At 36.0% G+C, this 15,734-nt stretch overlaps 1 protein-coding gene across 4 annotated transcripts in view; it reads left to right on the top strand.

Moving 5' to 3' along the window:
- The window catches only part of LOC107671708 (adhesion G protein-coupled receptor L2-like), a 122,913-nt gene that overhangs the window by 69,567 nt on the left and 37,612 nt on the right, over positions 1-15,734 (top strand). For all 4 annotated transcript variants that reach the window (XM_016464639.1, XM_016464640.1, XM_016464642.1 and 1 more), the window contains 3 exons: positions 10,329-10,601; positions 12,268-12,371; positions 12,956-13,141. In XM_016464639.1, the coding sequence (XP_016320125.1) occupies positions 10,329-10,601; positions 12,268-12,371; positions 12,956-13,141 (563 nt within the window). The remainder of the gene's footprint in view (positions 1-10,328; positions 10,602-12,267; positions 12,372-12,955; positions 13,142-15,734) is intronic.

Below are 15,734 nucleotides of genomic sequence, written 5' to 3' on the forward strand. Positions count from 1 at the left end.
GGAAAGAGTTAAAATGGGATTAAATACATAAAATAATTTTTGTGTTATTTAACATATTTAATGATTGCAGATTTGCATCATATTCTGAGTTTGCATTTCACATTTTTTAATCATTTTGAGGAATACTGAATCTGTTTTTTTGCGAGTGAGATGAGTTGACATTTAGTCTAGATCTGCAGTAACATCATGTTCACACAGCGCACACAACGCCTCTGCACTCATTCCCGATTTCTCTCAACATGAGGACAGGAGAGCTGTCAGTCAATACATGGAAATCAAAGTAACTGGAGTTACCTATTTGAAAAAGTAACTCCGATATTTTCTTGTAAATTAAAAAGTAATGTGTTACTTTACTAGTTACTTGAAAAAAGTAATCTGATTACATAACTCACGTTGCTTGTAATGCGTTAACCCCAATACTGTTTGGCAGTACAGTCCAAATATAATGTCAGCAGTTGAGTGGAAACATTACTGCATTTATTGAACGGTAAAATTAGGGTGTAAGTGTTTTTGAGGTCCATTTAGGATTGAATGGTAAAGTGCAGGTAGATCCGGAAACAGCAGCAGTTTATCTCTATGTGGTCTATCATTAACGGCTAAAGAGATGCAGATGTTAATCTACTGAATGTTTCTCATTGGTTGCTTGGCACAGGTTGCAATTTGTAAACGTTGGACAGCAACATCAAGCTGGGCCTGCATCTGGCAGGCTCTAGATCCCTCAGTATAAGTATCTCAAGGGTAGGAAGTAATGCAGAGATTAGTACTTCAGATAATGTTTTGCTATTGGTTTGTTCCTAATTCAGTTACAAAGAAGATTAATGAAGTTTAATTGTTGGAATTTAAGCATCACTGTTGCTGTTACTCATACTTAGGATTAGGGATTTGAAGCAACTTGTTGTATGACTTTTATTATAAACTGCATATTTAATAGGGCTGCCCGCGACTAAAGCTTTTTCTAGTCGACTAATAGTCGTTAATTTAAACCATTAGTCGACTAATCACATGTTTATTTTCGTTTAATTGGGGGGGCCTTTCATATATAGTAAAATATATAATATATTAATATATATTATGCGATTAATCACATGCATAAAGCTTGCCGCAAAGCACCTGCAAAAGTAATGACTGACTGTGAATGTGTCAGAAAACATAGCAAGGAGATATTTTAATTATTTATTAATTAACTAGTGTTTTCTGAGTCATTGTTGGCTGCAAAGATGAAGTTCACGATGCTGACTCGCCATCTCCGCAGTACAGTGGACACGCCTTTAATATGGATTACATAAGAGAGAGTTTTTGTTTTCGATTTTTTGATGAGGCAAGTAGCCTACACTTACTGTTTCGGTTCATGTATTGTGACGCGCTCCAGTTCACGGAGACCGAATGGCAGAAAGTGCGTCCTGTTTATTTTCTTTATTTTACAAAAGCACGTCTTGTTGATGTACAAATAAAAGTAGACACTTTACAGTTTCGAATGATGTATTATTCTTATCTAAATGAGTAAAATGACAGTGTATTTTAAGTTGTTTTCATTGTTATCAGGAAAAACGGCAGTGATTGCACCAGCGTGTCCATATCATTCAGTAAATGCGTTAACAGCTTCCACACTCCGCACAAACACTTGGATATGTGCCTAATAGCACACATTTGTCTAGGTTAATGTTAGAGTTGATACTACTTACATGTTTCAGTTTCAAATGATAAGCCATATTGGAGGTCGATGAATGATAGGTGACAGTTTAGATTTCCTGCCTGTTGTACTGTAATTATCACAAGCACCAGCCGTTAATGATCTGTCCGTCATGGACATGGACCATTTTTTCTGTGACTAAACGACTAATAAAATTTTAGCCGACGAAGCCTCTTCTCGTTGACTAATGTTTGGTCAACTATTCGGGAGAGCCCTACATATTTCATAAAACTTTGGAAAAAATTGGACAACATCTTAACATTTTAACATGGTTGTAAAAGAAAGTTTCAAGATGGACTAAAGCCCCGTATTGTGGGGTGAAGTGTCTTTTCCCTCAGATGATCTAATAGAGTCCTCATCCATCTCAATCACACATTACTGCTGGAGATGGCAGGGAAGCTGACTCTCGGTCAACAATTGAAAGTGTTATTCAGTCATTTAATCAATAGTGGAGCTGAAACCCAACAGATACATTTTCCCTTGATGGTTCTTAGGAGCTACATGGACTTCAAAAAGGACCATCTAAGAGAAATTTGAAGAAACTATTGATTGTAAATGTAAACGTGCCTGAAATGAGATTAAAAAGTCATATTTACAAACCATGTTTTTCATATTGGCCCAAATCTGTGGTCATTTACACAAACATGCACAAATACCAGTGGTCAAATCACTTCTGCATGGTTATATTCTTTTAACTTGTTGTTGGTCCTGATGCAATGCTATTTTTTAGGCCTCGAGATCTTGGGAGCACCAAAGAATTGGCAATTTGGTGCCTTCAGACAGCACAAACACATGCTGATCCTAATTTGTTATTTTGACACCACCAGCGTGTAATAAACCCACCTCCAAATGGCAACCAGCAGAAAACTCCAGCTGGGGGAAACTTTGGACAAAGACTACATTTGCATTTGGCAACTCCTGCTTTTAGCCTGAAAGAAAGGAAGTGGCACCGGTTAGCCAGTCTTATTTCTTCAGGTTTTAGTCAGTGAAGCCTCCAGAGCAGTAATAAGCACGAGCCAACGTCAATTATGGAACAGATTTGTTTAGCAATCTCACCACTTTTCCTCTTGAAATCCCAATTTCTCAGCAGACCATTCAGGATTGCTCTGGCTAATCGTTGTGAGCTGTTGAGTGCTCTCGTCTTTGATAGGCTATACGTCCTTGCGTTCTGATTTCAGTGACACTCACTGAAATGACAGCTAATTGAGGCTACTTTTCCTGAAAGCTCTGATGGACTATACTCTGAGACTCCTCCTCCTGCCAGGTGGTGAAATTGCCTGGCATAATAAAAATAAAATTGTAGAGGTATGAGCCAAGAGATGTCAAAATAAAGCAACGAGGCGCAGGCTCAACCATTGACAAGCAGTTTGCCTCTGTATTTACTTTCTCTCACTCGTTCGCTCTCTTTGCTTTCCACTTCGTCTAAGAAGAACATTTAAGTGGACACAAGGTGAATGCAGTTGCTACAAGGCTGCTGAGAGATTAAAAATTGAACGGTGTTTCACAAGTTTTCATCTAGAAAGCATGCTTTTGGTGGCATTTTCTTTACATCTTTCCTCGGTATGATGCTTAGTAGTGTGCATAAGCACTGTATTTCTGTTTTTCCATAAGCGCCACCTACTGTCAGAGAGTGAATTCACATTTTCTTTTTTGTTATAAATGATATGTAACTAAACATTTATTAAACTGAAATGTAAGGTACTTTTTTAACAACTGTAAAGTTGTTCAAATCAAAGTTTTTACTTTTCTTTTACAGTGTAGGATGATACTATGGACATTAGTGGTTGACCAATATATTACCAAGGCCAATATATCAGCCGATATTTGGCTTTTTTTTTTTATTTTTTATTATCAGCATCTGCCAATAGTTTTTTCTGTTTGGCTGATATATCCAAAGTGGGACTTATATTTTGATGGCATTGAGAACTCTAGCGTTAAAACCGTTGCGAAATCTGTATGGGAAAATATTTCACCCCCGTTTAAAATTATGTTCCTATTGAAATGGCTGGAATTCACAGAACAAAATAAAAAATTTTTTGAGATGTTAACAGATATGTACAGGTTAAAATTTTTTATTGCACTAATGTTTATTATTAAGGTGAAAGTAGTTCCATTTCGCTTTTATTAATAAAAGCAAAGTTGAACCAATGTAACAAAAATGGAGGTATCTGTGTAAAGTAAACCTTGAATTGTGGCAGTCTGGTGAGTATGTGTCTATGTAGTTATATTCTAAGCATTTCATTATTCATGTGAATGCCCTGTTTTAGGCATGAGATTGCATTACAGTGGGGAATTCCGTCATCACAAAAGGCCATTTCAGCTTTTCGTTCACCTCTGATGTTTCTGCGTGGTTGTTTTCTATCAGAGATGTGGGTTGTAAGTTTGTTTCTCCAGTGTAGGAACACAAAAGTGTTATTTATTCCGCTGCGGTGCAGTCACAGCTAGAGTTTGAGACTGATTAGTGAGAATGTGAATTGAAGAATTGAAATGTGACCACGACTGGCTGAGATTTGGACTTTTATTGCCGTTAACCCCATTACCAAATTTACTCCAAATTTAGTACTAAGAACAAAAACTTAGAGTACTGCAGCATTGTGGCTATAATAAAATATAATTCTTTGAGTATGAACTAAACCAGGATTGGGTTAGGAATGCTACAATGTCCAAAAAAAAAAGCACCACATTAGGAAGCCATTGCAAACTGAACAGCTTCCATACCGCAAGGGTTTATACGCAATATTGGCTGAAAAATCAGGCACAGATGCATACTTTGAAAATCCACCAGAAATAGTATACTGTCTGAGTGCCGTTGACATAGTTTTCACTTTATAGGATGGATATTATGCACATTGCAATTCAGTCTGTATTTGTTCAGAGTTTTGACTTTTTAGTCAATTGAAAAATGTCTGATTGTGAGTGAATGGTCAACAAATGAACAAACACATTAGTTGACGGTGAACCTGTTAAATTGTGCCATGTCTGCTACTTCAAAGATGGCAAATATAGTCTCATGCTGCCACAATCAGAACATATTTTCCTTTTGTTGTAGCAGCTGTGAGAGTCCACTTCGTGTTTTGTGAAGTTTTGCACACTGGGCTTGTTCAGGGAGATCTGGATCATAATCAACTGATTTTGTTAACTGGAGAAACAAAACCAGAATTGTTCCAGATTGGTGGTTTGTAAGCTAGCCGTGTGTGTGATATTTTATTACCTTTCTGCACTGCCTCGTTTTCAGAGTTGTCTGAACCATTTAAAGTTTGACTGGACTGTTTGCATTATGCATTAATCTAGAACGATATTCTTACTTTACCTCAAGGTGAAAGTGAAATCTGTAACATTTTATTGTGTTTACAGTGAAGAGTAAAAAAAACAGAATGCATTTGTTGACTATAAATTGTTAACACAGTGCATCAGGCTGTAAGACTGACATCTCAGATTGACTTGCAGCTGCACAAACCCTCAGTGAGACTGTGAAGAGTACAACTGCTCAATGCAATTGATTTAACTTCACTATTTCAAACACAGTGTTTATGCGAGCATGGTGATCCTTCCTTGAACTAGTCTAGATTCTAGTTTGGTGGTTTAAAGCAAGGGTTCGCACTGAACTGCTGCACAGCAAAACACAAGTATGAAGATGAAAATCTTCCTTGAAGCCGGTTTTGTGTACAAATTTCCTGCATAATCGCAGATCCGTATCATCTTATTACTGTAATGCAATGATTCACTTGAATTTCATTTCATCAAGTTGCTTTACATTCCCACCGAGAAAGAAGATGAAATGGGTGAAAGCCAATGCAGGCAGGCGTTGTCCTTCTCGGTTGACATACAGTCTGGTCCCACATCCACATTTAATGGTGTAGTGTTGTCAGAAGTACCGCTACTTCATTAACAAGTCAGTGCAAAAATAAAATTAACTGTAGCACTAGTGTCTTTCTGCAGTATCGATAGTACCAACCTCAATCAGTGGTGGTCATTCTTATGTCCAATTCCCTTTGCAAACTTTACATTCTACTGTAGGAGTGTTTTCCCATCCAAATACACTACGTAGTAGGGCTGCACGATAAATCGAAATGGAATCGAGATCGCGATTCGACAGAAGCTGCGATTGTCATGCGTATCTTTCAGTGAAGCACGGTTCTGTGATCAGCAGTAAATCTCCATCCAAAGGCCAGAGGGCGCTCTCGCGCTGAAACTCCAAATACGCCTCGCAGAAGAAACCCAGAAAATGCCTATCGCTGCAGCTGAATAAACAGAAGATTCAACTGCTTTCATTGATTCAACGTGACTAATAAACACACGACTACGGCAATATACGGTTTATCTGAGTTCTTATTATTATAATTTTCATTAAAATAAAGTATATTTATAATGCAATGCCTTTATCACTGCTTAAATACTATGAAATATGTTGCGTGCCTTATTCTGTGTAAGAAGCCACATCATCTCACAGAAGGATTTATTTCAAACACTCGACTGACGTTATGAAGTGAGTTTGGAGTAAAAATATGTTATTAAATGTGGTATTTTCACATGCTTTCAGATGGAGCAGCATTTACTTCACAGAGCCGTAGTTCACTGAGAAGCTATGCAAACAGCTGTCACTATCGCGAACGATTTCTTAGATTTCAGAATCGCGCAATAAAATCGTCTGCAATTTTTTTTCACATTTTTTTTTTTGTGAACTACAGCTATGTGTAGTAAATGCTGCTCCATCTGAAAGCACGTGATGATGATTTCCTGCTGATTACAGAACCGGCATTACTATCAAAATGCGCATGACAATCGTTTTGTGAATTATATGTGTGCCGAAAATGTGTTTTTGGAACAACTTTTTAAATTGATTCAGAAATATACATGGTCTGATCTGTTACCACACATGGATGCCATTTGTAATGCTAAAATTGCCTGTTCATAATTTTAGAAACACTCCCATAATGCAAACATATTGGAGTCTACATCTGTAATGCATTGTTTAATGCATTTTATGATATTGAAAAGAAAGAGTGGAATGTATTTTCTTTCTCTGTTTTTTTTTTCAGTATGGTAAACAATAATCATTCAAGTCTATGTGATAAACGAAAGTAATGCTCACTTGCGTATTTGCGTCTGTTTTCTGATGACCATTGAACTTTGTGCAACTGCATGTTAGCGGGAAAAATGCACGTGCATTTCGCAGTGTTTGTATAGTGCAACATTTATGTAAACACAGGCAGTTATGTCTTAAGGGATTGTAAACAGATGGGACAAATTACCGATGTGTCAAAATAGATCATTAGTGCATTAGTGTAGTAAATGGAGCCTATTAGACTTGCTGCTGTCTATAATGTCATCAATAATAATGAAACGGCAATAAAGCTGAGAAAAAGATAAAGATGACTTACTGCTCTTGTCTGGAAAACTTCAGTGTCTTTAAAAGTCCTCTACAGTTAGATTGGACTTGGATGTTTTGAAGCTATATTTAGTTAAATTGTCTTTATTTATTATACATTTTTAAATGTTTATTCATTTAGCTCAAACAGTAGAGAAAGTCATGGGTTCGATTCCCAGGGAAAGCAAGAACTGATTAAATGTATGCCTTGAATTTAAATGTAATGTAAATGTAAAAGCATTGATCAATAGCATTGTTTTTAAATAAGGTATTTAAACTGAATTTGCATTTTACTGATTTTTACGAGTAAATTTGATTTAAATATATTTGTATATTGAGGTGTGATAGACTCAAAAAAAAAAAGCAGCAAAAAAAAGCATTCAAATATTTTAAATATTTTAAAACTGATGATAAAAATAGAGCATCACAGTCTGGCAAAGTGGCAAATAATGGTTATGGCGTAACCTGTAAGTTTTGTAAGTTCTGGCAAGTTGCTAATTGTTTTGTTAGTTAGTTAGTTAGTCAGTTCTAGAGTAGTTTGCTCTACAAATATTCATTATCCAGCACTTTGATGTGAAGGGTTGTACATTTAATCTATCAGTAAATATTGTAACTTTTGCTCTTTGTCTTGTGAAATGCACATCACCCAAGAACTTTGATGGCAAAAGCTCTTTTAGTTTGATCAAGCGTTGCGTTTCAGGTTGTTGGATTTGTGTGTTGGCATCCTTTAACTGTGGGAGCATTGCTGAAGTTTAAAAACACAATAGACCAGATCCAACCTTATTTGTTTTATCTGTCAAAATGATGGAAAGTATTTTGAATCATCTGTTAATGTTTTTACAGTTCAGTACAAAATGCACTTGGCGAGTAATGCAGCCTCTGTCCTCAGCTTTCTAAAGTCCATTCACAATGAAGCGATAAAGCTTTTGGATGTTTGATATAAAACACACACACACACACACACACAAAACCTTGGTCTTACAGGCCCGTGGGTGATTTTGTTATTGTGATTACATTATAATGCTGCAAATAGAACGATAACCAGCCATTTAACTTCCTTCATTAACATTCATCATGAATCACAGTACAGAACGAGCCACTGAATCTACTGAATATTACATGCTGCGTTTAATTTCCCATGATAAAGGCTTATGAAACCCTAAAGCACATCTTTTTTGATGTCAAGAGACATGTATTTTCTGAAAACAATATCACACATTCGTTTGAATACTAAGAGTCAAGTGATTCTTTCTTGCTACACTTGACAAATATTTAGAAGCATTATGATTTTTAAATGTTTTTAATGAAGTGTCTTCTGCTCACCAAGGCTGCAATTATTTGATAAAAAATGCAGTAAAAACAGTAATATTGTCAAATATTATTACAATTTGAAATAACAAATTTATATGTGAATATCTGTTAAAATGTAATTTATTCCTGTGATCAAAGCTGAATTTTCAGCATCATTACTCAGACTGGAGTAATGATGATGAAAAATTCAGCTTTACATCACAGCAATAAATTACATTTTAAAATATATTCACAAAGAAAACAGCTATTTTCAATTGTAATAATATTTCACATTATTAGTATTTTTACTGTATTTTTGAGCAGCCTTGGTGAGCAGTCTTCATTAAAACATTTAAAATCATAATGTTTCCAAACTGTATGTGCTGTATGTGTTTAATCCTGCTTCCCTGAATGACTGAACTTCAGTGCCTTCAATCATGGCTTCATCCAGAACATGTCTGTCCGCATATCACAGAGACAACAAGATGGTGCGGAGCGTGACGTGACAGACATGTGAAGGGGCGGGGCTTATGCACCATCTGCCAATGGTTTTATTCAGGCTTCAGCAGTGGCTGAAATGAAAGGGAACATAAATATTTGATTCTGAGCACATTCATATCTTGTGGTGATTTCCATGCAGTCGCTGCGTTGTCTGACACAGGAGCACAAAAACACAGAGGAGAATTCAAAAGCACTCACGATGCATACATGAGAGCGGTTCAGAATCACTCCTGGACATGATCATATCTGCGTTTGCACTCCTTTGGACAGTTTTTTATCAATCCATCCATCCATTCATCTTCCTTACCATTTGTCCTGTGTGGGGTTGTGGGAGTGCTGGGAACTAGCCTGCGCCCCGAGCTGAAGGCAGGGAAACAGTCTGAGAAAAATCCATCACAGGACACACACACACACACACACACACACGTCTATGGGCAATTTATCATCTCCATTTCACCTGCATATCTTTGGGTTGTGACGGAAACCAAAGCCTACACATGGAAAACGTTAGGGGTTTAGTGATCCGCTCAGCTCACAATATTATGCATTTTGACAATATTTTGGACAAAAAAACAAAGATTTTTTACTAAATTAAACTAAAGTGAAAATTTCCCAAAACATGCACTAGCCTAGCTAATGCAAAAATAAATAAAAATATTTATATACTACAATTTATTAAAAAGAAAATCTGTTTTTTTCTTTTGTGCTTTTGTCTTTGTCTTTTATAAATATATATATTTTTTATTATATTTCTATTACTATTTCTTTTATTCCAGTTTAAGTAACTTTAGTACATCGACATAAACATATTTTCAGTTAGTTTTCAAGGCAACATTTCTAATTGGATGAATGTTTTTCATCTAATATTCATATTTTATTTCAGCTTTATTTCAATTAACAAAACAATCTGTAACCTTTTAATTTTAATATTTCTTCTAGTTTTTAGTAGTTTTAGTATATCAAATATCAAATTAAGCAAAAATGATAAATGTTGCTTTGGCAACAATTTTATTTCAATTTATTATTATTTATTTATTTATTTATAATTTTATGGTCAAACTTTATTTTAAGGTCCTATTCTCACTTTAAACGATTAACTATGACTTTTGCCTCAGTAAACTCCTAATTTGCTGCTTATTAATAGTTAGTAAGGTAGTTTTTAAGTTTAGGTATTGGGTCGGTTTAAGAGATCTAAAAATATGGTCATGCAGAATAAGGCATTAATATGTGCTGTATAAGTTATAATAAACAGACAATATGCTAGTAATATGCACGCTTATTAACAGTGGGATTTTTTTTAGTTGTAGTTGACTATAATATCCCTGTCCATCTCAAATGTGTCTCTTCTGACCACTTGTGAGCGAATTACAAGGAGAGGGTTTACATCGCAAAACGATATCTGTGTTTATAAAATGTAAGAAATCAAATAAAGTGTCTGTCTTCTTCACCCGTTTAAATAACTCTCTCCTGTTCCCACAGTACCGACGGTCTCTGATGACGTTACATCAACAGTGCAGCCTAGAAGATCCACACCTCCCATCAGGACCAGCACTGCCAGCATCACCCAGAGACCTGCGCTCAACATCACCGTCACTCCCGACCCGGCAGCCGTGGACCCGCCGAACCCCAGCGCCGGCAGCCCGCCCCCCTCCAGCAGACGCTTCTGCGACGGGACGGAGAGGAGAGGAATCTCCTGGCCGCAGACGCACCGAGGAGCGACGGTGGAGCGGCCGTGTCCTAAAGGAACTCGAGGCAGGCATTTGAATTATTTTTGCAATTAGCGTCAGGAATCTGGCTGTCATTAGTGCAGAAGGGACTCCTTTGTGCTGGTATCCGGCGTGTGGCGTTTCTTATTTGAATGGCATCCATATGGAGATGTCAAAATTATCAGCAAGATTTGCATTCCATTGCTCCGTTAATAAGTAAAAATTATGCAGAGCTGTATGAAATAGCATGAAAAGTTTATGACAGACTCCACCAGATTTAGTCCTAATTTAAAGTGATGAAATGCGTCTTTTAAATGATTTTATAATCTTTCCTGTGGTGCACTTATAATCCTACCGTGTTTTCTCAATCAAAAACTCTCATAATTTAGATATAAATGGTCATTTTTTTTCTCTGGTTTGCGGTGAGACTCATTGTAAACGCCCACTGCTGTGATTGGTTAACATCTTTACATATGAAATGAGCATTACATGTGAACTCTATTGAAAACTTTTACTGTGTTTTTACCATAACAGCCGGCAAGATTAACTAATTGTGAAAAGTGCACTGTAAAAAAATTTCCGTAAAACAACGGCAGCTGTGGTTGCAGGAATTTTACCGTAAAAATTAAGGTAGCAACATTTTAGTTTTTACGGTTTTAACTTAAATTTACAGTTAAATACCGTAATTTCATTAACTGATATAACGTTAATATACCAACCTATTGAAGTACTGAAATCTGTTTTGTACCTTTATAATACACTGATAACCACCAAAAGCAGGTGGTGATGAAAAAAAGTCACATGATGAACCAAAGCCCATCACAAGCAGCTTTTAAATAATAACATATATAGAAGGTGCACAGCGTCAGTTTTTCACCGTATATAGTAGGGGAATTTACCGTTAACCATTTAACTGGTTTTTACTGTAGCATTTTTACAGTCTTTTACCATTAAATTCACGGTCATTTTTTTACAGTGGTTGATTATAGCATCATATTTAGAGCATCAACGGTTGCACGACGCAAATGATTTCTGCAATCTCACAAATACTCTTATCATAACGTGCCCAGTGAAGACACAGTAGAAATAAGAGACTCATTGTGCAGTGTAAACGGTGTCATCGATTATAACGGGAGTTTTGGCGAAAATGCAGAAATCAAATGACTGATAGACTCGCGCTGCTCCAGTGATTATAAAGAGACAGATCTTTGATCACTTTCTGTGTATAAAATAATCACAATATAGAGAACAGATAGATGGTTTTCACGAAGTTGAAGGTTTAGTCGCTGCCTTTATTCACTAATGCATATCAGCAGTAAAACACATCTGTACATGAGTTTCAGAGTTTTATATTAAGTTTCTCGAGATTAGTTCTTAAAGTTTGCAAAAGTTTTTGCACCAAAAAAGTCTTAGTCTAGCCCGAGGGGAATGTGTGACGTGATGTTTGGCCTGATTTCAAATCCTGGCATTTCAGACAGGTAGAAAATAATAATTCATATTTTAAACTGAAACTTACAGTATGTTTTTATCCCATGTGTAAATATCAAGAACATTTTGATTCTCCGTTTCATGACCCTTTTCACATTTAAAAAAAGTTTGAATCTTAGCATGAATTCATTTTTGATGTGATGATCACAAAGACGAGGACCTGCGAACTAGTGCTGATCTTAAAGTCAGTGTTGAACAGATTTTCCCCTTCCTTCGTTCTCCAGGAATTGCTCTGTTCCTCTGTACGTCTGCCGACGGGATCTGGAGTCCCAAAGGTCCTGATCTCAGTAACTGCACGTCTCACTGGGTGGCACAGGTGGCACAGAAGGTGAGTCAGAAATAGTCGCTGTAATGCATTTCTATAGCACATTTCACATTGTTGCAAAGCGGCTTTACTGAAAATCATGGTGTTAATGTTTATAGTTCATGCCTTATATTTGCATTTAGCAGATTAGAGCCGAGCGATCATATAGTTACATTCATATTAGAATGATTTCTGAAGGATCGTGTGCCACTGAAGACTGGAGTAATGATGCTGAAAATTCAGCTTTGATCACAGAAATAAATTACAGTTTAAAATATATTCACATAGAAAATGGCTATTTTAAATTGTAATAATATTTCACAATATCACTATTTTTAATCAAATAAATGCAGGCTTAATGAGCAGAAGAGACTTCTTTAAAAACATAAAAAAATCTTAATTATTGCAAACTTTTGACCTGCACAAGTATTGCTACCCCAGATGGAGGGGAAGATAAAATAAAGAATAATAATGATTTTCTAAATATGTAAGCCAAGCATGCACAGTTATGGGTAACAAGCCCAGATATTCTAAGGTCTATTAGAATTAATTCAGTTTTAAGATGTTTTTGACTCACTCGTTCTCTTCTGAACTCCTCACATCTTCAGATCCGGAGTGGTGAGAACGCTGCGAATCTGGCGAACGAGTTGGCGCGTCACTCTCAGGGTCCCGTGTACGCGGGCGACGTCAGCTCCTCTGTGCGGCTCATGGAGCAGCTGGTGGATATACTGGACGCACAGCTGCAGGAGCTCAAACCTAACGATAAAGATACGGCAGGACGGAGCTTCAACAAGGTACAGTGCAATACATGTCCGGCTAGAGCGAATGTGATTTATGGATGTTGATTTGTTTGATTTGGTAAAGTTTGAATCTTCAAGTCCTAAAAACGTCAGCAGTTCTGGTTTGACAGTTTCTAATCCTGACAAGTTCAGTGACCAGCAAAAGTTCATTTATGCTTTAAAACTTTAACAGAGTTGATTAGTGAGGGAATACCAGTCCCTGTTGTTAGTTTGTGTCATTTCTTATCTTGAGTCAAGCCCTTAGAGCATTACCACCAAGGCTTATATTGCATATATTTTATTTTATTTTATTTTATTTTATTTTATATTTAATTTTATTATTTTAAATTAAATTAAATTAAATTAATTTTTATTTACATTTTTAATTTAATTTAATTTAATTTAATTTTTATTTAATTTTATTTTAATTTTATACCGTGCTCTAATGTTTCCCTCTTCAGCCAGTGCCTTATAGAAGAGAGATGCACATTCATAGACATGTTTAATAGAAATGGGGTTATGGACGTGCTCTACGGTGTCCTGTTATACTCTATATGACCTCAGCTTTGAATATATACAGATATTTCTTCAGCTGTAGGCACTTTTTGCCCTGTGGACTTTCAGAAATTAATAACACACTTTTAATGCTACTAGGTTATTTAAATGGTCTATACTGACAATGATTACAGAATGATTATTGATTATTAAGGTCCGTTTCATAATCTGCTTTTTTTTTGTATTCTTAATACAAACAGCAAGTGATATTTTGACACCTTTTGCATAATTACAGTTACAGTTTGCTTAGAAATTGCAAAAAATATTCTGTTCACATGTGATGGTAACTTTTTTTTCCTTATGTTTTATCTTAAACATGCTATTCACTGACACTTAGGTACAAAATCTTTGGTCATGGTGGAAATGATGTCACAACTACAAATCATAAATCATTTTCACAGTCATATTGAAATATTATATCACGTTTTGTTTAAATCATCATATTTTGAAACGCAATTAATATTGTCACATTTTTCTAAGTGAAAAACAAAGACAGTTTTAATGTGCTCTCCATATAGGGAAAAATTAAAAATTTATATAAAATCCATCACTGGAACATAAAAGTGCCTGTCGTTGAAGCGACACACAGGCTCTCATTTGTTCTCTTGCTCTTCCTCTTTTCCTGTGCGTGTGTGTGTGTGTGTGTGTGTGTGTGTGTGCGTGTGTGTGTATGTGTTGTTCCTAATCTTCCGTCTTTGTGTTTGAAACCAAAAAAGCGTCAAAAAAGAGAGAGGACTTGCAGGGCCTATATGAAGGTATATATGGACCCAATCCCAGAATTCCCTTCACCTGCTCGGCTGCATGCAGCTTGTTTGTCTGGCTGGAAATCCATCTGTCTGTCTTTCTGCTGACACGCGACTCTCTTTTAAGGCAGTTCTGCCTCGTTCTTGTCTTTCTGTTTTGTTTTGTGTTGCTTTCACCATCTTCCTCTTATCTGTTCACCTCCTCCTTATTGCAATAGTTGACCCAAAAATGAAAAATGTATGAAAATGTATTCTCCCCCAGGCCATCCAAGATGTATATGAGTTTGTTTGTTCATGGGAACAGATTTGTAGAAATGTAGCATTGCATCAGTGTCTCAGCGACGGTTGCTCTGCAGTGAATGGGTGCCATCAGAATGAGAGTCCAAACAGCTGATAAAAACATCACAATAATCCACACCACTCCAGTCCATCAGTTACTGTCTTGAGAAGTGATCCGTCATCTTTTATTACATATTTCAGTCAACAGGAGGTTAGAGTGGGCTTTAGTTTCTCACAGTTGTGGACTATGATTTGCTGGTATTAGAACATTTTATTAAACACAAAAAATGGATACAGGAATGAGTGCATGATGTTTGTCAGCTTTTTAGTTAGAACTTGAGCTTTGCATTATCCGTCACTCAAGACTGTGTATTGGTCTTGTCTATGTGATTAGTTTTTATTTAGGTTTTTGGTTTAGGATCTGACAAGTCTATTAAAGAACATGTGCTGTCAGTTATTTCACCCACCGTACAGTTTTCCTGGAAACACTGAAAAAAAAGAGTGTACTTTGAAACCATTTCACTCAGAAGTTGCTAGTAAATTTAACAAGTAATAACAAAGCAACATTGAATCAAGCTTGACATTGGGGTTTCTGTGAGTCTTAAAATGCCTTAATTCACACTTCCACAATTAAAGACCTTAAAAAGGTCATAAATCAGAGCAAAAAGTCTTAAATTCGTAAAATCATTGCTTTAATTGTTGCATGCATTGCAAAAAAAAAAAAAAAGTATTCCTCAGTGTTTGTGTTTTCCAATATAAATATCTAAACATGCAAATGTAAATTCTTGAAAAACTGAATAAAATTAAGTGAGTTTATGTTTAAAATAAGAACAAATATCTGTCAACTAGGTATGAAAACTTCCCTTTGAATTAAGGTTATTTTTCTGAGCCCTTTGGCAGATATTTGTTCTTGTTTTAATCATAAACTCATGTCATTTAGAAAAATTTTAAAAGTTTAGAATCTTTAGACATTTGAACTGGAAAACAAGACAAAATTACTAAGCATTTTTTGTGCAGTGTGATCAGTACAG

Source organism: Sinocyclocheilus anshuiensis, unplaced genomic scaffold (genome assembly GCF_001515605.1).
Source record: "Sinocyclocheilus anshuiensis isolate Anshui unplaced genomic scaffold, SAMN03320099.WGS_v1.1 scaffold524, whole genome shotgun sequence".
Lineage (NCBI taxonomy): Eukaryota > Metazoa > Chordata > Actinopteri > Cypriniformes > Cyprinidae > Sinocyclocheilus > Sinocyclocheilus anshuiensis.